This window comes from Perca flavescens, chromosome 13, assembly GCF_004354835.1.
Source record: "Perca flavescens isolate YP-PL-M2 chromosome 13, PFLA_1.0, whole genome shotgun sequence".
Taxonomy (NCBI): domain Eukaryota; kingdom Metazoa; phylum Chordata; class Actinopteri; order Perciformes; family Percidae; genus Perca; species Perca flavescens.
The window spans coordinates 2,516,457-2,540,440 of record NC_041343.1 but is presented as its reverse complement, the minus strand read 5'-3'; the positions used below and the strand labels follow the sequence as shown (position 1 = coordinate 2,540,440).

General features: G+C 40.7%; 1 protein-coding gene across 12 annotated transcripts in view; it reads right to left on the bottom strand.

Moving 5' to 3' along the window:
* Window positions 1–289: 289 nt before the first annotated feature.
* picalma (phosphatidylinositol binding clathrin assembly protein a) overlaps window positions 290–23,984 on the bottom strand; it is a 43,741-nt gene continuing 20,046 nt past the window's right edge. The window contains exons 6-22 of one of the 12 annotated variants that reach the window (XM_028594712.1): window positions 22,709–22,802; window positions 19,242–19,353; window positions 18,333–18,439; window positions 18,184–18,225; window positions 16,187–16,272; window positions 15,782–15,905; window positions 15,027–15,160; window positions 12,895–12,980; window positions 11,709–11,894; window positions 9,702–9,782; window positions 9,097–9,207; window positions 7,851–7,979; window positions 7,604–7,634; window positions 7,415–7,514; window positions 4,848–4,907; window positions 4,292–4,393; window positions 290–1,691 (exon numbers count right to left, since the gene is read on the bottom strand). In XM_028594712.1, the coding sequence (XP_028450513.1) occupies window positions 1,677–1,691; window positions 4,292–4,393; window positions 4,848–4,907; window positions 7,415–7,514; window positions 7,604–7,634; window positions 7,851–7,979; window positions 9,097–9,207; window positions 9,702–9,782; window positions 11,709–11,894; window positions 12,895–12,980; window positions 15,027–15,160; window positions 15,782–15,905; window positions 16,187–16,272; window positions 18,184–18,225; window positions 18,333–18,439; window positions 19,242–19,353; window positions 22,709–22,802 (1,600 nt within the window). In that variant the 3' untranslated portion in view covers window positions 290–1,676. The remainder of the gene's footprint in view (window positions 1,692–4,291; window positions 4,394–4,847; window positions 4,908–7,414; window positions 7,515–7,603; window positions 7,635–7,850; window positions 7,980–9,096; window positions 9,208–9,701; window positions 9,783–11,708; window positions 11,895–12,894; window positions 12,981–15,026; window positions 15,161–15,781; window positions 15,906–16,186; window positions 16,273–18,183; window positions 18,226–18,332; window positions 18,440–19,241; window positions 19,354–22,708; window positions 22,803–23,984) is intronic. The other 11 variants (XM_028594713.1, XM_028594714.1, XM_028594715.1 and 8 more) reach the window with 11 other exon arrangements.

Below are 23,984 nucleotides of genomic sequence, written 5' to 3'. Positions count from 1 at the left end.
ATGTACTGTATGGGTAAGCAGGGATAGTACCAGACACCCGGAGGGCTTATGGTTTTTTCCAGGGCAAGAGATTGTTCCTTTAAAAATAAAAAAGATGAAATAAACCTAACAAAATGCTTGCCTGGACAAAGAACGTTTTATTCGGTACCTCAGTGGCTGTTTGATTGAGTTTTTTTTATTTGTTTAGTCTGAGGACAAATCGCCACTACATACACTATTAATTGATCTCTCCCTATTAACACATCCATTTCATAAGAGACTCTTTTGATAGATAAATATGGAGCCAAAGAAGTGTGGAAGCTTGCACTTTATTGGAAAAATCAAACAAACAAAAATATAATCTGCAGGGACAATGCAGCAAATGTGCTCAGTTAATGGATCCAGGGCCACTTTTATGTTCAAACCATCTTTCATACCTGCACTCAACCACTGATTGGCAGGAAAAGTTTTATATACACAAAGCACCGATCAACAGTGCTCCATTCTCCTGAACAACTAGACCTCTCTACACCACCCCATCCCCACCTACCCCTCTGTTACCATTCTGACCTGAGCCTACACCCGATGCTTCCCTTTGCCCCCACATTGTCCTAAATGCCCCAGTGCTCGCCTATGGAAACATGATCTGAGCATGAAAGGGGCCCTGCACATTCAGGTTGGAAAAGGGCAGCCAGGAGCATTGTTAAATGTAAGAATAAATGGCATGCCAAAAGCGACAAAAGCATAAACGCAGATTCCTTTCCAATGATTATGCTGCCTCGATCACAAAATGTAGTGCTTCTGCTGTTGTGAAAAAATGTTCCCTTGCCAAATTTGAAGAAATCGACCCCACCGATTTGACGGTGTTAATGAATTATAACGTTCATACACATCCTCATTGTGACCTCTGGAGCCACAGATAACTGTACAAGGCATCATGCGAGTACAGAGAGTATTTAGTGCCCCAACAGCAAAATGTGTCATCTCTTTAAACTTTATATTAACCTCTTTTCAAAACAAAACAAAAATCATCTCAATCACTCAAAATCCAATTCTACAATCAATCATACCCATGTATAAACCTGAAGACCTTCCACAAGGGGGAGGTCAGTGACTAGTTAACATTTACTTTTTTTGTCATCTTCTCTGTAGGTAATCATAAATAAATACAAGCAATACACAAGGAATGTCTACTACAAACAATACATACAAAAGTGTGGTATAAAGAGGAGTTTGCAATTGTTTTCCTAATTTGGGGATGCTTGATAAAAGAAGTGACTCTCCCAGCACCTGGAGAAAGAGGAACAAAAAAAGACAACTCAAACAGTGTGTATGTCTGACAACCTGACTGTTATTTCCCCAGGTACATAAACCGTGATGTCAGATAGCGCTCTCCTCTCGGTTGTTGTGTTTCTATAAAGTAGGGGCGGATTCCTGTCCACATGGTTTTGAATGGCAGCACGCACTCTTCTTCTCCTTCTGTGACTTCGACATGACTAGATGGGCACAATGTCCGCTGTGATGCCTCTCTGAGATGGTCGGAGTTGCTCCCAGTCACTGTGATTTTATTCAACAAGTCTTATTTGGGCCTTTTATTCTGAGAGCAAGTTCATTAGAAGCAAACTGCAGGTTTGCTTGGATAGTTGACTGTCGTGAATCATCTTCAGATGGGAAAGACCCCCCCTTCACCTTTCAGGTTACATAAACTGCATCTGGTAGGACACAAAAAAAAAAAAAAAAAAAAAAAAACAGTCAACTTTTTTTTTTTTTTTTTTTTAAATCTGAAAAACAGTTGCAGTCCCAGTAATGCAAGACCAGTATCCAGACTTCTAATGCATCTCCGAACTAATTCTCTATGTACACGAATAAAATGCTAAAATGGCAAGGCAAAATAAAGATGGCGTGTGAAGCTTGGATTGCAAAATAATAGCTCCAAATCACAAGAGACTAGTATTGCTGATTATTTTAAGTTCATTTCTCAGATACTCTGTAATATTTATTCTTAGAAAAATTTGTCTGTAATATCACCTGATGAATCACATCAACGCCGGCCTTTTTTTTGTTTCAGACAATGAATCAGACATTGTGATTTTGTCCTGTTGCTATGTATTGCTATCGCCAAGGCATGTTACAAAACAACTTCACTTTTTTTTTTTAAGTCCATGGACATGGAATTCATGCCTGTGTGGAACAAGTATAATTCTCAAACTGTCACATTTCATCATGACACTGGTCTTGACACTAGAAGTGATCGCGCCATTGACCAACAAAAACCTGGTCTGAAGTCAATAATGCAGCATTTCATTGTCATTTTAACAGAGCATTAGTAAAATGTGCCTAGGCTTATGCACAGCGCGGGCACACTATGCTTGTTACACACACACACAGGGACGCACAGCAGCACACAACCATGCAAAAGATTAAAAATATTAGTGCATCATCATAATAGCAAAGTGCCAAGGTCCAAACGCGCCTGGCTTTTAAAGGGCATGGGAGATGACACTCGGATTGGTTTATTGCATGTTACGCCCAAAACAAACCTAAGATTAATGAAGACACTAAGTACAAGCCTTTAGAACCATGCACACGGACCATTTTTTCCGCCGTCATACTAGCAAAAGTGGATTTGGACACGCCCTAAATGCATCTGCGCCAGGCGCTTCACGCCGTGTGCTTAGATCATTAAAATAGGGCCTTTAGTGTCAAGGAATAACGTTAACATCTTTCATCCATCGATTTTGAGTATGTTACTTGTTAACCGAATTTGATTATTAACAGTTTATGGGTGAATAAACACATTTCTACTGTTAAAGGGGTGATAGAATGCAAAACCGATTTTACCCTGTCATAGTTGAAAAACAACAGTTTGGAGGGTAAATAGGACATACATAGAAGCTCTAAATCCCATTGACACCTCTTTCCTCTGCAAATCTCACTATTTGAAACTGCCTCTGAAAACGGGCAAATCTTAACAAAGCTAAAAGTTGACTTCAACTTCCCAACTCCTAGTCTTTGTCACACCCCAACATTTGCATAGGCTACACCACTGACCTGAGCTCAGCTTAGTCTTCTGAATCTAGTTAGGTCACGCAGATCTCCAGAGATCCGTTATTTAATTACTAAATTCACCTCTGAGACTTTTTTTTGGGCCATTTTACGAAAGTTGATGGCTAATTACAATTTTGTCTGACTGTGTGTCGGAGTTCAGCAGGCTAACGTGACAGCAGCCGGTGCTGCCTCGCCACACGGCGTGTCCTCCTTCATAGATCCCGGCTCGCTGTGACCTAGATGGATCTCCATCACGACCAGAAGCCCGCGGCGCTCCATACCCGCGCAAAGTCACCGTTTCTGGGTTACTGGACTACTAAATGCCAAGGCCCTGACGGAGCTCCAGGGCCTGCAGCTAGCCGCGATCTTTACCCATAGGATTGAAGGGACACTAGCAGCTAACGAAACCCCTCAAATTCACAAAAATGCATTCAATTGAAATCTGACACAAGCGTTAGCTTTGTAAGACCTTAGGGTAGATGTTATATAAGTGGCGTGATGAAATTCAAACTGTAAATATATTATAGTTATGCCGGCAGCCAGACAGCTCCACGGAGCCCCGAGCCCTGGTTATCAAGTAGCTAACCCATAAACGGTGACTTTCTCCTGGGTATGGAGCCCAGCAGGCTGCCGCTGTCTCGTCAGACTGTGTGGACCTCCTGAAATCCGACACGTCTTACCAAATTTGCAATTAGCCATACATTTTTGTAAAACGGCCCATATTTGAACTTTATATAGTTGATTTCTCGCATAAAAAAAGTCTCAGAAGTGAATTTAGTAATGAAACATTGCAGTGTCTGGAATATGAGACCTGCTGTTGAGTCTCCAATGTGTTTCTATGTGGTTCGCTCAACCCAATCAGCACGCAGCTCATCTAAATATTCATGTTCATACCATATTTGGAAGAAAAGCTCTGGTTACAAATAGGGCCATATTCACAGGGTAGTTATGGGCCCATAAAATAACATTCGGCCAATTTTCAGCCCAACCAATGTTACATACCCTATTAGGAGACCTTAAGGAACAGTGTGAAATACCCTATATAAGTATGTAACTGCTGGTGTCGGCAAAACCAACATTCAATTGTAAATATATGATTCTATGCCTAATGGAGAGGGTTAGATTTGAGAGCTTGGACCCACACAAATAAACAACCTATGGAGGAATATTTGACTTGCTGTTGACTTTCTCTGGTTCAGACAGGCTGGGTCACTGAGCCCAGATGTGGAAGGAGTGGGACATTGTAGATGTAGACATCCATTACCTGTGCACCTGGATTGGGGCCAAAGGGGTTGGCTGGCCTCATCACAGGCTGGGTGTACATCATAGCGGGCTGCGTCATCATCATGGAGCCCATGTGGGGAGGCTGAGAAAAGAGAACGCAGTAAGGATGGATTATACAACCTAAACCCACAAAAACACCTCCCAAAATAGGGTTTAACAGGGAGTTGCTGCCATTTCCATCTGCACTGAAAACTCCTCTGTGGTACTGAAGGAAACCAGCCTGTTCAGTGAGGATGACACGACTGAGCATCATCACTCATCACTCCTGCTGTAGTCTTTAAAGGACTCTCATTTCAGCCCGTCGTGCTGGCAGAAGGCGACACATTTACTGTCATTCAGTGAACAGACTCCTCTCTCAGATACTGACTTATTCCCTCAAAGACAGCACATGAAAGTACTAACACTCATGTTTAAAGATAAAATAAATACTGTACATGTTGAATACTTTTCAGAAAACTGCACACCACACACACTAATTTATATATAAGAAAATCTCCTTGCATGCTGCCAGAGTCTGTGTGTGTGTGTGGACTTACCATTGCATATGCCATCATGCCTGTCGGTGTGGTTGCAGGGAATGCCATGACAGATGGTGCCTGAGGTGACATAAAAAGACAAGATGATTCCTTCTACAGAATCAGGACACCGCCAAACCCAACTCACAGTTTATTATTAGATTTTCAAATTCAAGTTAGACTTCAGCTTGCATTTTAATACAGTAACTAAAATTAATATATTCAGGAATGTCTTCAATGCAGTTGATTCTGTGACAAGATTGAGTACTGCAACACTGACGGGGGCTACCGACCGACATCTGCTGGCCCGAAGTGCTCGCAGGCGGGGTCAAGACCGTAAACATAGACCAGGGAAGAGAGGGGGGGCTAACGTTTGACTAAAGCTAACTCCTTATTGGCTGTCATTTCCTCGCCAATGTACAGTCTCTGGAGAACAAAATGGATGAACCTAAGCATAAATGGATTATGGACTGCAACATAATGATTTTCACGTAAAAAACAGTGGCTTTCCCGATAACTCCGTTGAGATTAAAGATTAAAGTCCTCAGGTCTCATTCTAATCAACCTTGGTGGCCAAAGTGCGCCACCTACAGGGGATATTTGGTGGCCACAAAGTACCTTTTTGAAGCCACGGGCCATGTTTAATGTTGAACCCTGGGATAGAAAATGAATACACCCCCTTGAACAATTGTCAGATTATGTTGACCTACAGCCTGGAATTAAATTCAATAAATCAATGTATTTTTCGTAATAATCTACAAATGGTACTTAGCCATTTCAAGGTGAAAAAAATCTATCATCAATTAAAAACAATAGCAATACCTTGGTTTGATAAGCATACACCCCCTTTACTGTAGCATCACTAATTACAACTAGGCCTATGGAATAACCAAGTGCCTTCAAGAACATACATTATTGTCTGATCATGTAGTATTTCATATTTAGTGTTAACCCCAAAACGTTGGAAAGAGGCTGAACAACATTTATGCCACAAGACAGTGAAACTTTCTGCTGAAAATGTGTCAACTACTACCAAAACCTGTTAAGGGCTTCTAATCTTATCAGATTTCTTTAACAGGAGAATGACAGACAGAGGTAAAGGAAAGCAAAAAGGAGAGTGGGATGAGTCCTGGTAGAAGTTGGTTACTGGCAGGTGCTCCTGGTGGAAAGAGATTAGAGAGAATATAGTACAGACCCTTTCCTTTCCCTTCCTTCTCCAACAGCCCCTGCAGTGATAACAAACCCAGATTTGTCTAACGTTCAGCCCTCTCGGGAAGGATACATTTCATTAACTATTCAGTCATTGGCAAGGGAGGCACAAGTGAGTCAGACATGACGCTGGTGCCAAAACTGGTGCTTTCATCACAGACTGTGCTTGTTTCATGGCATCGATGGCTCTCCTTCAGAATTCTTCCCCACTGAATGTTTGGTTTGTTTCAGGAACATCTCACTCAGTGATCCTCAGATGGTCAATAATGACATGATGAGGCTGGTTCTTTTGCATCACGTTAGGGGTTATCATTTTAACACACAGCAGATCATCTGTTTCCATCTAATTGGTATATGGAAATCTGATTTCATGATCTGCAGGTTTGATTTGTCATAGGTTTTACTCCGATGCCCTTCCTGACTGAATACTATGACCTTAGAGTGCAATAGATTCTGAATTTGCAGCAGTCAAACAAAAACTCACTCAATGACTACCTCAGAAAATGATGTCCGTCTGTCCAGAGGCCTGTACTACGAAGCAAGATTTGGGTTACCGAGGTAACTTAAGGTTCAACCCAGGGTTTTGTGTATCACGACGGTGGATCACTTGATACCGGGTTCAATCGCCGTGGTAACTTATGCTGAACACATAACCTGCTTGCGCACATCGGTTTGAATTACATTTTTATTTGTTCTCACGATCGCTTACCACTGCCAGGTTTGCAACTGAAATAATAGGCTAAAGCAACGACAGTTTATGGAAAGCACAAGTGTAATTATGGTCAGATCTTGTGCCTGACTGATGGGGAAGTTTTTATTTATTATAGTTAGCTCTTCTTATATAAAATATGCAGCTCTGGTAGAGGTTTGTGATTGGTCATGCTGTGCAAACATCACCTCTTTTATGTGAACACGCCGCTGGATTGGGAAACCCTGAGTTGATTGAACTAGTTGTTAACCACCGTCGTGACACAGATTCTGAGGGACCTCGGTTGTTAGGTTAGGGTAACCGAAATAAATCCAGGGCATGTTGATCTGGATTCATAGTACAGGCCTCTGGTGTTGTATATCCTCAACGTTTTGGTTTGTGAAACACCGCAAATACGCAAGGCAGGACCTAGCACAAAAAGTCTTCCAGGTTCTTAAAAGCTGAAATTATGGGAAGCTCCAGGTTATGGGTTGTTTAGTTTGTGACAGTCAAAATGGCTGTAATTTGATTCATTTGGATTACTGATAACTGAAGGTGCCATATTCGTATGACTTACAGGACTATAAAGAAGACCAACTGCTATAAAAGGCAGCATAAAAATCATTCTTGCCCAACTCATTTGTTTTCCAGGGGATTAAACCAGACAGGTGCAGATAGGTGAGAACCCTACCATGGCTGCAGGGTTCCAGGTGGTATTAGGAGCCATCTTGGGTTGCCAGTTGTTTCCACCAGTCAGCTTCCTCTCACCAGGCTGACTCCAGTGAAGATCACTACAGAGGTGAAGTAAAAATGTTCATTCATTTATGTAGAATATGCACCATTAGGGATAGGAAGTTAAATATTATGTGAGTGCATTTACTTCTTTGACGTGCCGTTGCCAATTCCCAGATCTAAAGACGAAAGAAGAAATGGCATGAATGAGTCACAAAAACAACACACCTAATTTACACAAGGCATAAACTGTAGATACATTTTCCCTGTACTCTTTACATTTTATGCAAATTTGACAGATTTGATATTTATGTTCTAATAGTCTGCTTATAGCACAATTAGTTCTATTTATTAAATGTTTGCAGTCATGGTCTAAAAAAAAAAAGGGAACTTACTGCCGACGAGATTGGCCAGCGATGAGTCCAGGTCGCTGGATACCAGTTTGTGGGCCTGTTGGCCGTTCAGGGTCGTGCCCTGATTGGGTGAGGATGCCACTGTGGGTTTGAGGATATCACCTAAAACATCTTAATCAAAAGGGGGCAGGACAAAGGGAAAGAAGGGGGCAGAACAGGTGAAGACAATACAACAGACAATAACACACAAAGACAAACACAGGTACATAAATGGCACACACAAGGACAGAGAGAGAGAAAGAGAGAGAGAGAATGTTTAGCGTTGATGAGGCAGGAAGCAGGGCAGAAAAAAACTCATCAAGCCAAGACTGTGTGAGAGGAGTGTGTGTTGAGTCAACTCACCCAGTCATGCATATGCCATGCAATAAGCCAAGGCCCCAGAAAGTGTGTGTTTAACCCCAGAACAAGGGAGAAGAGAAAAAAAAATGATGTGAGACCGTGAGCAGCCAAGAACTCAGTGAGGGTTACAGTACAAACAATAATTGTGTAAGATATTAAAGGTGACAAATGGTAAGTGTGTGTATCGGTGTATCCGTGTGGTCTACCTGTATATGATTACCTTCCTGGCTTGAATAGAGACGGCAAAACGATCGCTGCAGCGCGCAGGCCGACGCGGATGCTACGTGGCCGGTATGAACGGACAGATTGGATAACATGGGAGCTGAAATGAAAATTGCTGCGCTACGCGTCCGGTGTGTTTTCACTGTTACAATTATTTACGAATATAATATTTTCTTATCTGATTACCAATAATATTAAGTAAAAGATGTGCTACTTCGATGCTGATGCAGCCACCGGTTTCTGTCTGTAGTCTCCACTCTACAGCCTCTCTCAATGTCCTGCCCACAGCACTATCTGATTGGTTACACGTCACATCAACACTACTGTAGGCTACTGTGCCACAGACGGTCAAAGCTGCTGCATTGAGCGAGAGGAGCTGTGTGTCTAACGTAAGGCAGCAGATACCGCTGAAGTTGTATATTTGTATCTCTCTCTCTCAGTCAGTAATCAGTCAAATCACAATAATCGATCAAATTAGTGACTAATTGGGACCACACAAACAAATCAAAGTCCAGCACGTGTGATTTTCTATCGCCTCAAAATAAGTCAATGAATGTGCAATCTGTCCCCCCGACCTTCAGGTGGCAGCAGAGTACATGAGGTCTGCTGGCTCCTAAAGGCCAGTGGGAAGATAAAATGGCAGTGCATGTAGGAGCACAACACTTACCTGTAGAATCCAGGTTGTTAGCATTGGTGTTGTTGCCAAATACTGACTCAAAGTCGACATTAAGGCCTCGAGGGTTCTGTGGCTGCTGGAGTGTTGGGGAGGCTGTAAACCCTGTTGTGACAAAAAAAATAAAAAATTAATTATCAGTATACAAATATTGACACCACAATACATCTGTTCCAAATAGGAAAGCGCAATGTTAGTTAAAAATCGGCACCAAAAATTAAACATTTTCAAGTTCCCCGCTGGACAACGAAAACTACACTTAGTGACGCTTCTTGTGCTTAATAGTCAATCTTGGATTTTCCTCTCATGTTTACTCCGAGAATTAAAGTAATTTGAGTCCGCTTGTGTAACACGGAAGACTAAGAAAGACTTTGTTACCCCTTGGTTTGAAAGTGCCGAAATCCAGGCAGTCTGGCGGTGTGTCTATGGCGCAGGGCGTGTGATTAAAGGCGGTGATCACTATCTGATGTAAATGATCAGAGTAAGATAATCGGGGTGAATGCAATCCTCGGTCAGTTAAAAAAAAAATCTGATAGATCTGATACTTGTGATCGGGACATCACTACTTGGAACACCTTGATCAACCTAGAAATACCAACCTCTGAATAGACCAGCAACAGCTGGGGACTCAGATTGGAAGAGTGGAGTGGTGTTGTAAGGGCTTGGCCCACAGAAGGAGTCTGACACACAGCAACAACAGCAGACAAAGATCCAGACAGAGAAAGAAGAGGGAGGAAGAGAGGAGAAGATTATGAAGATATGAGACCAGAAAAACTACAGCAGTGAAAGGGCAGCAAGGAAGCCAAGCAACTGTGGGAATGAATTTCTAACAGAGGAAAAACAAAGATCAGGATTTGCAGAACAAAAGCGCAGGAAGCCGGCACTCATCACATGGCTAGACTAAATACAGGGCAAAATTCAGGGCAGCGTACAACTAGTGGCTTACCACAAAACAATGCAGACTCACAACCATAGGCTTGCAGGAAGCAGAGGGGAAGAAAGTCGGCATGTTTAGCAGGAATGCTCTGACTCCCAGCATAAGACACTGTGTCAATCTAGTTCTACTCATGACAATTCACAAATGTTACAAAACATCTCACTACTCTCATCAGCAATCTAGAAGGCAGACTGTTGTCTGTACCTGTAATAATTGTTCCTATTGAGCAAAAACCCTGCAAAAATGATGGCCATCGATGGCTTACAACTTGAATAAGTTTCTCTTTCTTTTCGTTTCGCTCTGTTCTTTCACATAACTAAAAGTCCCTTTCAGACATGCACTGCAAACCTGAAATTATCTAGACATTACCCAGAGGAGCTGTATGCGAGAACGCAAATGTCCCAATCAGTTGGAGTGGACATTAAATGGACTTTACCCTGCCACTAAAAAGTCTGTGTAATGTCCGATTGTGTGAACAGAGCAGGTCATTATGCGGGAGAATCCACAGTGAGTGAGTGGGCGAGTTGATGACATTTCTATCATAAAGCCGGTGTGAAACCATTGAAGAAGATGAACAAAAATGTCTAGCGATGACGGGATTTGGGAACTTGTGTCGGTAAGGGCCGACGCCAAAATCGCCAGACAAATTCAAGAAACGGCAAAAGCCTCAATTGTTTATGACCAAATTACAAACTGGCTACATCTACATGACCGTGGTGTAATCCGGGTCATCACATCCTGCCTCTTGTACGCTCTACCCAGGTGCAACCCCTCTCCTAAAACAAACGGAGCACTTATAGTAAGCGAAAATGTGTCTGGCATGGACAATCTCCTTTTGTGTGCTACATGTGAGACACAATCCAGACCCAGCTGCTGAGTCGGGAACTACCTTTCCCGATTATTCCGACAACACATGAACGCAAAACAAATGCCCTATCTCTCAATGTTAATGAAAGCGAAAATGATTTGTGTATCTGCCCCGTGATTCAAATTCTCCTTTGTGTTTTTTCTTAAAATGTATTTGTTTTTGTGGGTATATGTTATGTGCTTCTGTACATTTATACTCTCTCTGACTCCCATAGTGCCCAATCTTAAATACAACAATACACGATTGTAATGCAAGCTAACACAACGTTATTATTATTGTAGTATATAAAAACAACCAGCAGGGGATGGGGTAGGGAGGGTGGATTATTATGTACTGTATTTAGAAATTGAAAATCTGATAAAAAAGAAGAAAAAAACGATGCCAGAGAAAAGTTTGAGTCAAAAAAAGGTATCGTAATGAAATGGAGAAAGACCAAAAATTCTGCTGATAAAGATGGACATTCATGCAACAAAGAGTTTTGGCCTTTGAAATACAAACAGAAAGACAGAAAGCAAATAAAAGATATAACAGTCTTAATCAAAGAGAGTTAGCCTGATTGTGGAAGGAAACACATATTTGGTGTAGGGGCAGCATGCCAAATCTTGGATGAATGTGAGAAAAGTGTCAGGCAATGTTTTGACCAGTGACCCTCTCTTTCCCTACTGCTCTGAAATATACATCTATGTATTAACTCCATAACTATTTTAAATTACATAAAACAATCAGCACATTAACATGTGTGGACACAAAATGAAATCTAGACTGTAAAAGAAAAGAGAAGATGCGGCAAAACAATCCCACCAAACACTTCATGGCTAGGAATCCTAGAGGACAGGTTGCCAGCGTCCGAGGACGCTGTGGACAGGTGGACAGCATCGACAACAGGTAGTGTGAGGAAAGGGTTTGAGTTGGGAATGGATTCCTCCACAGCTTCTGCAGCAGAGGTGAAAGGTTCTGAGTGATCCAATGGGGGGAAAGAAAGACAAGCTAAAAAGAAGGAACAGAGATTATGGTGGAAGATGAGAACATTTTAAGAGAAGTTGAAAAAAAGTGCATGCAAGATGATGTACAAGGGGAAAAAATGTCAATGATGCAGGTAAGAAGGATTAAAACAGTGTTAAAGATACAGCGACAGGCTGATGTCATGCACGCTGTTGCACTGCTCTTATTGGCCCAAATTTCCTGTCTGACAATCAGCTTTATCACAACTGCTTTAAACAGGATAAGTGTCATCATTATCAGAATGGTCAGAGTCCAGCACACGGGCTGATATCCAAAGACACTATATGCTGTATATGATGTTTGTGTGCAGAACAAGTGTCAATTTGGAGAATCTTACAATGTTACCTGTTACTAATAACACAATAAGTGCAAACATGAACAAGGCAATCATATGGTAGATACTGTAATTATATAGCATTGCCATTTACTTACAAGCTCTTATTGCATTTGACAAGAGTCAAAATGTTGATCTTTGTCAGGCAATAATTAGTAAGAATCAAATGTGCCTTAACTCTCACTTTGGAAAAGCTTTGCCCCTACAATAAATAACCAAAGTTACGTAGAATTAATGAGCATGAATTTTGTGGCCTAATCTGAAACTTTACTTTTAGTCTGCTCATTAATATCTTAAATTACAAGCAAACACTGCTGTATCTGTCATGTATTTACAAACCTTATGATATGACACTGGAGTCAAAAAAGCACGCAACAGAAAAAGTTAAACATCAACTATAGTTCAAAATCTATGGCCAACACTTTAAACTTACCATTACTAATACCTGAGTTGTATTCTCCGCTCGTCTTTAATTCTGTTCTTCTGTATTCATATATACATTATATTTAATCATAGGTACATAGGAATCATGCTACGGATGTGTGTACTGAGGGGAATGTCAGAGATATGTGTGTATGTGACGTGTATGTGTGTTTGTAAATGTGGAAGCAGGCAGGACTGAAGAGTTGTGAAGAAGAGCGAAGCTCTCACCTCCCCATGTGTTGCTGGTGGAGAGAGTCAGTGGCTGCTGGAAAGCTGGCTGCAGGTCCAGCAGTTCATTGGCTGCCTTGGAGGTGCTGGAGGGAATAAGCAGGAAACCACGGCATGGAGACAAAACATTGCTATTAGAAGAAAAACAATATGACTGCAGTTTTGTCCTGAGCAATGAAGGGTAACACAAAGATATTTTTTATTCATTCTTATCTCTGTGTACAAATTCTGGTCTTAAAATTGTTGTATGTTACGTTGCCCCCTATTTGCATAAGTATATTCCCCCCCCGCATTTTCTTGTGCATCTTAAGTTATCATTAGTGCTGCTGCAGCGCCCTAGTTTATAAACAGGAATCAAAGTTTCTAATCTTAGAGAACTCCGGTACCGTAAACCATTTTGAAACGTTTAACGCTGATTTTCCACCAGGCGCGTCTGTGCTGCGTTCCGATTATGTTCCGTCCTCCGCCACGGGGTGTTAGCTTGTCACTGATGACATTCATTCATTCATTCATTCATTCATTCATTCATTCATTGTTCTTGGACATTGGGAACTTCCGACTTCTGTTCATTGTTCTTGGAAATTGGGAACTTCTGATGAGGAAAAACGCAAAGAAACGGTACGTCCACGTCAGAATCCACAATCCCCGCAACGTGGACTTTGGGTCGGATCGTGCCGCTATCTTCGGGAGACGGCAGCACCACCTACAACGCTCATTTTATCAATAAAGGGCGTAAAATGTATATGGCCCCTTCTTCTTTAAGCACTGCACAGTCTGATGCTCAGGTTGGTTCAGATGTTACACTGTTAGCCATGTTGTGTCAGCTAATAATGTTAGCAATGTGAGGCGCAGACCGCGCACTCGGGTCAAAAGGGACGTTTCCCCCCCGGGTGATGGTACGTGTCCACTGCCACGCTTCCCATTCATTGTCTATGGGAGCAGCCGTGCAATACAGATAAGCGGGGTGGTGAATTGCCTGCTCCTCATTTGCATAAAGTTGAATTCAGGCTACTTTATGCAAATCAGGAGCGTCCAGCTTGATCGCTGCCTCACAAAAAATCTTTGCTGCTATGTACAGCACACTGTACATAGCAGCTAGCGTGCACATGCACGCACTCCCTTCTCTCCGCAGTAATTGACCAGAGGTGACGTGTGTGTGTGTGTGTGTGTGTGTGTGTGTGTGTTTGTTTATTTATTTACACTAAGGTGAAGAAATAGAAGAGAGAAGTAGAAGTAAGGTTAAGTTAGACTGTCATTTACAGAATTATCAGATCTCCTTTCAGCTTTTATCCCCCAGTTTTGAAACATCTGCAAAAGAGTGTCTGGTCTAAGATTAAACTAGTGCAGTGGCCGTACGGGGGGTGCACTCTCAGAAAGGGCTGATTGCTTGGCCCCCGAAAGCGCTGCTAGCAGCGTTCTCGAGAAACGCTCTTCTGACTTCACACTCAACACTGCACCCTGTTGGGTCCTCAGCAATACACCTGCCGAGTGTGAAGTTGATAGGATGAATGCTTCTTGAGATATACGAAAGACAGTCATATGTAGATGCATACATAACCAGACAGAGATTCCTTCCTTTATAGTTTATAAGGTGATAATGGGCAAATTACACCAAATATGACATGGTCACTCAGACATCATATCTACACATGTCCAACAAATGTGGTTACAATAGCCCTAAGCATTCAGGACAATTTTTAACACAGTATTAAGCACACTTTGAGGGCCAGCTGTAGCTGTATGGAACATAAAAAATCCAAAGAAGTAACTTTTCCGGCTTGTTCAAGAGATGTCCTGTACCAAATTTGGTAATGATTGCTCAAAATTTGTAGTAATAGTGAAAAAAATGAAAGGATTTAGACAGAAAAATGTATCTAGACACGAATGGGCGTGGCTAGTATGGATAGATTCGTCTGGACCCACAGAATCCAGGAAAACTTTTTTTTGTTTCTGAGACTTGCAGTTCAAAAGTCACAGGCCAAAACATAAAGTATGTTGCTATAGCACCACCATTGGGCCAAATCTCACCAAATCAGACAACTTGTCTTTGGGTCACTATCAATATACCTGCCAACAGTTCTCCAGCTATGCGAATGACAAACCTAGTTAGAGTTAGTGAGTTAGTGCCTCACCTGTTGGTGGAGCTGGGGGCCGAGAAGAGGTCAATGGCAGGAGCTGAGTTTATGGTCCCGCCCATCGTGGAGTCAGGGGATGAGTCTGTGGTTGCTGCAGTAGGATTCTTTTGGAGCTCTTTCAGACGCTGCTCCTACAGTAATTACGATAGTGTAAGCCACTTTCACACATCCACTGCAAACTGGAAATTATTCAAAGTTTGTTGTTGTTTCCTGAAGCGAAAGGATTTTGAAAATGGCAACACACAGAGAGCGGAAGGCTAGGGACATTCCGAGTGTGATGTCAGGCAATTATCCTGGAAATAAACTTCCGTTGATACAAACTACCCTAGTACAAACTCTGTGTAATCTCTGATTGTGCAGAGTATGTGAAAATTCACAGCAAGCAAGGCGGCATGTTGAGGACGTGTGCAAAACCAGAAGAAAACAGGAATCTGTGAAAAGGAATCTCCAGTTCCAAATGTCTAATGACATGGTCCAAAGTTCATATGTAAAAACGACTTTAGCAACACGGAGGCTAACCTGTATCCAACTACTCAGTATGATACTATTCAGAATTTTTTCCAAATATTTTTAAGCATTCGGCAGTTCACAGTAGAGAAGAAAGGTCAAGAAACAGTTGTTTGGCTATTCATTTGATATAATCACTTAGAGGGAGTTGTAATGACATGACTTCATTAAACTTCAAGGTATAGGAAAATGCCCGCAGACCAAGATCAAGCTGAAAGAAATATGGGTGAGTGAGGAAAATGTACTTTTAGTGTTTTTAGGAGAGTCTGCTCTTCCTCCAGGGCGGCCTGTTTTTCCCTCTCGTCCACTTTGGTGAAAGATATGCCGGTGTTGGCCAGGGAGGAGACTGCATTGGAGAGGGTGCTAGCCCTGAATCGAGGGACAGACAAACCAAGAATCATTTCAGGGCTATGAAACTTGCACATATACATTTTAGCTTCTTGCTTCACCTCTGTGAAATTGTGACATAAATGAATAGTTAGTAACTAGATAGTAACTCTAAGAAAAGTACAGCTTGCCATCTTGCATACTGAAGAAAAAAAAAAAAAAAACTTAAAAATCAGTCCAATACTATCAAGTTGCTGAAGCAAACATGAGCCTCTGCTCGGAGCCTGGATGGCAGGGAGCCAGAACAAGTGAAGCAGACCTACCTGCTGGCTGCTGTTGAGTCTTTGACTTTCTTTCCTTCTAAAGAGGCCAAGTGCTGCTCCAGGGCATCAAGCAGGCTGCTGGGGGCCTAGTGTGAATGTCATTGACACAATAAGTTTCAAAGACTGAGGTAGCCTAATACAAGATGCCATCTGAATAAAAAACTAAAACACTGAAGCATGCAGAGTTATTGCCAAAAGTCCACAAACAGAGATACTGTACTCCCAAATACAGAGAGAGAGAAAAGGTTTAGATACTTACACAAACTGTGAACTGAAAATGGAGAGATAGAAGGAAGGGAAAAATACAGAAAATAAAGGTGGCAACAGTCAAGATATTAAGAAAACTTTTTGGAGAAAGCTCTCCAATTCTGGATACTCTGCTACAGTTCTATCTAATACATAATGAACAGAACCTCCGAATAAGTGTGTTTGTACATAATGTACCATTTCGCAGGTCACTGGTCTATATAAGATGGTCCTATCATATGACACACACTGAACCCTTGATACACACCTTTATTTGCTGTACGAGGTCAGGAGTGAGTGTGAGTTGGAAGGTGTTTGCTGCAATAGAGGGCACATGCATTGCCTGCCTAGCATGCACAGCAGTTATTTTTAAATGTGTTAGGCCAGAAGCTGCAGGGGTTAGCAGCCTGGAAATGCTTCAAAACAAAAGTCTCCCGTTATTAAATAAAAAGCTTTTATTATGAAGCAGCAAAATAATGGCAATGTTGACTGAATGATGACTCGTATAAGCGAACATGAAACGGTAAAATAAAGCAGATAGAAAAACTAAACTTCAAAACCCGAGATTCAGTTTGACGCTACAAAGCTGAACACACTGAGGCTTTAAAAACGTCAGTAGACATCCTTTTTTTGGCACAAAGACTGTAGGCGGCGTTTTTCATTCGTCATCACGCGCTTCTAAATGCATGATCTATGTGAGAGTGAAATACAAACACACGACCAGCCTCCCTACAGAGATAAACCTTTTTGTTAAAGACTAAAATCCTTTTTGTTAAACATTAAACTTCCTTGAAATCCCTATCACCAAACTACACCAGACTCCATTTCAATAAACTGTAATTTTATCATTGTAAAACACACTTCATTCAAACTTCACCACTCTGGTTTGGTTGAAGTAAAACCCTTAACTAGGGGCGGCTGTGGCTCAGCTGGTAAGAGCGGAAGGTTGGTGGTTCCATCCCTGGCCCAAGTGTCCTTGGGCAAGACACTGAACCCCCAATTGCAAAGTGCTCTGAGTAGTCGTTAAGACTAGAAAAGCGCTATATAAATAAATACATTCCATTTAACTTACCCATTTACACGTGTAGATATGCTGGCTCTATACATGCTAAAAGTATAGTTTACTTGAATGGAGTCTGGTGAGCTTGGTGATTTTGCAGCCGTTTCTGTTTAAACAAAAAGGATATGTACTGCAAATATTACGGTGTGTCAATATACTCAAAACCGAAAATTAAATGCTGCATTAAATGGTATATTCTTAAAAGTACAACGGTTTACATCTTACTAAGTTAACCCGAGTTATTGCAATAATGCAACAAAATTAAATAAAAAACTGTTTTTGGTACACTGACCTTTAAAATAACGGTAATATCTAGAGTATTTCACTAATACTAGCACATTAGATAGGGGATATGCAGCAGCTATATTTACTTCTTACTCAAATGAGACTAAGCAGGTACTACTGCACATTGACTGTATTTTTTTCAGTCAGCCAATGATGATCTGCCACTGAAAAACCCATTTGTGTGCCGTTTCATGGCAAATACATGCATGTCACATTGTATATTCTAGCAATATTTAAATATTATACATCATATGTTTGTTATTAAATAGTTTCCCATTAGGCTATTCTCCTCTTTTTAGTTAAGCAAAGCCAGTATAGAGGTGAGGGGTGTAAAGTTAAGGCAGGTTATTTTAAGTAGTTGCAAAGATCCCAAGTGGTTATCTTTAGATTTTGTATCTTGGCTTACCTGCGACAGATCGGGGATGTCTCCTCGATCGATTCCGACTTGCTGCAGGAAAAGAACAAAGACCATCAGCTTTATGATAGGAAACCAATCTATATGACCCCAGGCCCCTTTGTAATCCCTCACTGGTCTGATCTGGGGTCCTAACTTACCTCTGCAACTTTGAGGAACTCTGAGATTCTAGTCATTCGTGTAAGGAATTTCTTGTAGATGTCAAGTCCTTCTTTGCACTGGACTTTCTTCATGTCAAAGTATTTCTCTGTTAACAGAACAAGAAAAAAAAAAAAGATATATATATATATATATAGATATAGATATATATATATATATATATATATATATATATATATATAGATATAGATATATATCTATCTATCTATCTATCTATCTATCTATATCTATATCTATCTATCTCAAGTTAATGTGTCTCCGCAGACATTGATGTATGCTGGTAAAATCCATCTTGGTACTCAGGACAAAAGGAAAAAGAAAACAATAAAATCACAGTACATACTAATATGTTGTGAGATCTGCAAAGTAAATATTGAAGTCCCACTGTATGATCATGAGAATTGGGGACTATTGTACAACTACAGTTATAAACTATAAAGCCTTGGTAAAAGCGGAGCAGTGCATGCTCATCATGCTAAAACAGGAGAAAGGAAAGCTTGCTTTTAGGATCAGAAAAGAATTCATGAGGTATGCCGGGAAATAATTTGCAACAGCCCCCTAAACTTTCTTAGGAATAAGTTTGTTAGAGGTCTGCAGTTCCAGGAAGCCATCAGTATATCAGTCCATTTTTCTTTTCATTAAAGACTCACATGAACTTTGTGGGACTGCTAGAGAACATTCAATAAGCACATCCTTGCTTTCAAAGCTCAATGCAAAGAATTAAATACTTGCAAGAACGTCTGCAGTAATTCATTTAGACTTTCGCCCCATGGCCACACTCCCTCATCTGTAGTGATCCCTTCAAGCATACAGCACAAAACAGTAAGGAAAAGCCCACAGTCCAAATATTCAATTTGCAAGGGAACGCCAACCCAAATGCTTGTTTTTACCCAGGAGGTTGATAATGCCCTCATTGTATGCTGCAAACAGTCGGATAGCATCTTTGAACAGAAGCATGAAGGCTGCGTTGATCACACCATTTGTCAGTTCATTGGCATTGACCTGGAAGAGAGGTGGAGCTGTTGAGCACAATCAGTTTAAACATATAAGACAGACACTCTATTAAAGGGTAACTTTGGTTTTTTTCAACCTGGACCCTATTTTTATTTTTATGTCTAAGTGACTGATGGGAACAACTAGGGCTGGGCGATATGGAGAAAATCAAATATGATATTTTTGACCAAATACCTTGATATCGATACCGCAACGATATTGTAGTGTTGACTATTGGTGCTTTCACAAAATGAGATTTTAGTTAAATAATCATCAGTAAAGTGGATATAATGACTAAGTGGGTAAAGGCAAAAAATAGAACAGTTACACCAGTCTGTTAAGTTCAGAAAATGATGAAACCAGGAAAAGACAACACTCATGCCATATTACGATATCCAAAATGTAAGACGATATCTAGTCTCATATCATTATATCGATATAATATCGATATATTGCCCAGCTCTAGGAACAACAATCTTTGACATTGGTCCAGTATTAAGCGAGATCTCCACAGTCGGCAGCAGTGAAACAAGCTCCAATGTAAGTTAATAGGGTAATTGTCCAGCTTGTATTTACCTTCACAAAAGTGCTCATTTTACCGCTTGACTAACAGACTCCGATTAATATTCTCAGTGTCTGACACCATTATGGAAAGGATTTCTAAGGAGGTCAACCTTTCTGTTAAAGAGTAAGATCCTTTTTTTAAATATAAAAACATCTGCAAAATCACGTTCACTAAAGCCACCAGACTCCATGTAAATAAACTGTAATTTTAGCATCGTAAAATACACTTCATTCAAAGTCGACAAACAAAATAAAACTATAAAAAGCTGTTTTGGGTCGTCTTACCACTTACCCAACCATCACAAGTTGAAATAAACACAGTTTACCGATTTACAAGCGAAAATATGTTGGCTCTATACATGCTAAAAGTATTGGGGTGATAGAATGCAAAACAGATTTTACCTTGTCTTAGATGAATAACAATAGTAATAGTGGGTAAATAGGACATACATAGATCCTCAAAAATCACATTTGCACCTCTTTCCTCTGCAAATCTCACAATTTGAAACGGGCAAATCTCAACGAGCCACCGAGTTGATGTCAACTCGGTGGCTCCTCCTCATTTGGCTCTAGTCTCACACCCCAACATTTACATAGCCCACTGATCTGGTATCAGTTTGTCTAGTGAATCTAGAAATGTCAGAAATGTTACATTGTTCGTCTGATATTTCATCACTAAATTCACTTCTGAGACTTTTTTATGCGAGAAATCAACTATGCAGAGCTCAAATGTGGGCCGTTTTACAAAAATTGATGGCTAATTGCAAATTTACTACGACTGTTTCAGACTTCAGAAGCTCCACAGTAAGACGTGGGAGAGGCCAGTGCCTGCCCGGATAGCTGGCTTGCTTCCCGGACTGTACACCTTCAGACCCCGCTGCGTGCTGGCTGGAGCTCTCTCATGAGATACGGAATACTGGCCCAGAAAAAAAGTGTTTAGAAGGAGTAGACATCGGACAATGGAGCGGGACGTGGATTTAATGCAGCAGCGCAGTGGACTCGCAATGGGCGGTGCGCAGAAGCTGCCTGCCGGCGGCGGTACACAGTACGTTAACTTTATTTTTTCCAACATGTATCCTCGGGGAACACAGTGTCGAAAGCATAGGTGTGTGTGCGCGACACACTGGAGGATGGATAAACTAACGAAACTCTGTATCTAGTGCTTTGTATAGTAACATTAGTTGATGAGTTTATGTCTCGGCCGAAATGAAGTTTGAAGCCAGCGGCAGCCGGGCGTGTCTGAGAAAAATAGGGATTGTGTGTGTGGGTGTGTGTGTGCAACACTGTCTGTGTGTGCTTGTGTGTGTTAGAGTGTGTGAGTGTGTGTGTGTGTGTGTGTGTGCAACCAATCAGCGTGCAGCTCATCCAAATATTCATAAGCATACCATATAAGGCAGAAAACATGTCGTTCATTCTAAGGCCAATTCACAGGGCTTTATTAGGACCCATAAAATAGCACTCGGGCCATTTTCAGCCCAGGAAACAGGAGTGGAACAGTGTGAAATACCCTATATAATCATTCTATCACCCCTTTAAATGGAGTCTGATGGGTTTAGCGTTAGTGACCTATGAGCCGTTTCTGGTTAAACAGTAAGGTCTTAAAGAGTTTTTTTGTTTTAAAAGGTCTATCTGTGTAGGGATCCTTTCCATAATGCTGTCAGACACTTAGAATATTAATCTGAGTCTGTCAGCGGCAAAAACAGAACTTTTAGTGGACCAAATTGAAGATGCACATTTGCTCCATAGGGTTACATTGCAGCCTGGGCTTACAGTGTTCACGCTTAACACTTGACCAATTTCAAAAATTGATCTTCCTATCCGTCACTTACACATACAAACATAGGAAAACAGATTTGAAAGAACCCAAAATTACACTTTCGGCATTAAACATATACAGTTCAATGTTCACTCACTAATTAATCACTCATTCACAGTCACATATAATCAACAACCATCCACCATCCAACCGTCGTTAATGCCTCTAACCAAAGCCCAACCACTAGCTGCTACCCAATATCTTTCTGCACTCTCCCTTGTGGGATTAACTTCCATTTGACAAACGAAATGTAATTGTACATGTAAACCTACACAATCACATTAATATCTTTCAAGGCATTATTATGATTATTATTATAAAACAATATTAAAAAACAAGTTGGCACCTCATAATTATTATGCATTTTGTTTTATTATTTGCTCACTCTTTCCTCCCTCGTCGGTCTCTTCTTTACATATAACATGTACCCTACATAACCACCCTTAGTAACAACGACTGGTTTGCATATTTATAATAACAATAATATTGTTGTTTGGCTTTGTTCCGTCTCATTTCGTCTACATTCCCATTTCTGTCTATTCCTGTTTTGTATGTCAACACCTCTGTTTTGTGTCCTGCCCTTTGCACCAAAAAAAAAAAAAAAAAAGCAACCATTTTGAATACCCACTAAGTCACAAAAATGCTAATTTCAAGTGTCATCTAAAGATTTTTTTTAGATTTTAGCCAAACCGTGCAGCCAATACCATCCTCAACTTCACATTGACTTTCAAAAAACAAGTGAAAAAAGTAATGCAAATGCTCTAGCTGTCTGTATGTGTCTTGTTGACTTCTGTCTGTATAGTTTAACCTGTACTAATGTCTTGCGGTTTCTTGTTGCTCTGGTCTAAAATCATCTGGCCAAAGGACTACAGTTGAAAATTAGCTGGCTGGCTAACACTGGCACATTTACAGAAATGTTAATTAATGTCAGTTGTCCTTTATAAAATAAAGAATAAAAAGAAATTAAAAATACTGAGCACTCACATTGAAATCAAGTAACACATCCATCTGATTTTGGATGATAGGGATGGTCTTGAGGAGTTTCTCTGTGTTCACGGTTCTCATCACTCCATCAGCCCTGTGGAAAGAAAAGGAAAGAGAATGCTACGCCACCGATACAAATGGGCTAGTCTTGATTGTTGTATTTGAGGATTTTGTGCTGTAAATGAACATGGCTGATCCTTATGATCTCTAAGTCATTGACTCAACACAAAAACATATGTACAGTATCAGTGAAGCTATCTCTCCTTGCAGTGTAGAGTGATGTTTGATAATGAAATGTACAAATCTAGAGTAGAGTAATAACTATAGTTACACTGCAATAGATGCATAATAATCAGTCAAATAAGGTACACTATTGGGCTTTTCACACTACACTTAGCCCCAGGCTAAGAAAGTATTCACACTGGCACAATCCTGACACATTGTAAGAGGGCTAACCTCTTTGACCTAGGGCTTGCTGGCCGTGGTCCGGAGCAGGGTTAGCCCTGAGTTTGTGGGCTTAACCCCAGAAAAAAAGACTAAACACGGGGCTGAAAGTTACTAGGGTGAAACAGGGCTAATGGAATTTGCGTCACGTTTTTGTTGTCCAATCACACTACTTCTTCGTCACGACTTCTTCACCACGTCATCAGCACGCTTCAGGGTTCATACGCATTTGAACCAATACTTTTTGGCAACTTTCCATGACTATGTGTTCCTGAAAATGTCAGTCGACATTATACAAAACGAATACAAATCTGTGTTAAAGTTTAACACAGGTTTAACAGAGGTTTAACTATAAAATGAATGACAATTTATGTGGTTCATAGTGGGATTCATAATATCGCTCCCTGAATAGAATGTTGAGGTTAAGACGACCTTTATAATAAATTTATTAATGACATATTATGCTGTGTTAAAAAAAATTCCATGACTTTTCCAAAACTTTCTGGGACTTTTTATGTTTCCAAAACTTTTCCAGGCCTGGAATTTGCATTTTTCAAATTCCATAACTTTTCCAGGTTTTTTCAAAACCTATGAACCCTGACGCTTGCTATATGTTTATGGAGCATGGCGCTAATGGTTTTAACATTCTCCAGATATATACATGAAACGGTTACAACAGCTTAAACATTTTGCTATAAACTACCAAATCTATCAAATGGAATGCTTACTGTTAAAGAGTAGTCACCGTCATTCTAGAATGTAAACATTAGTCACGTGTTGCAATGGACATTTAACTCAGGGCTAGTAGAAGTGCAGTATGAATCATATAGCC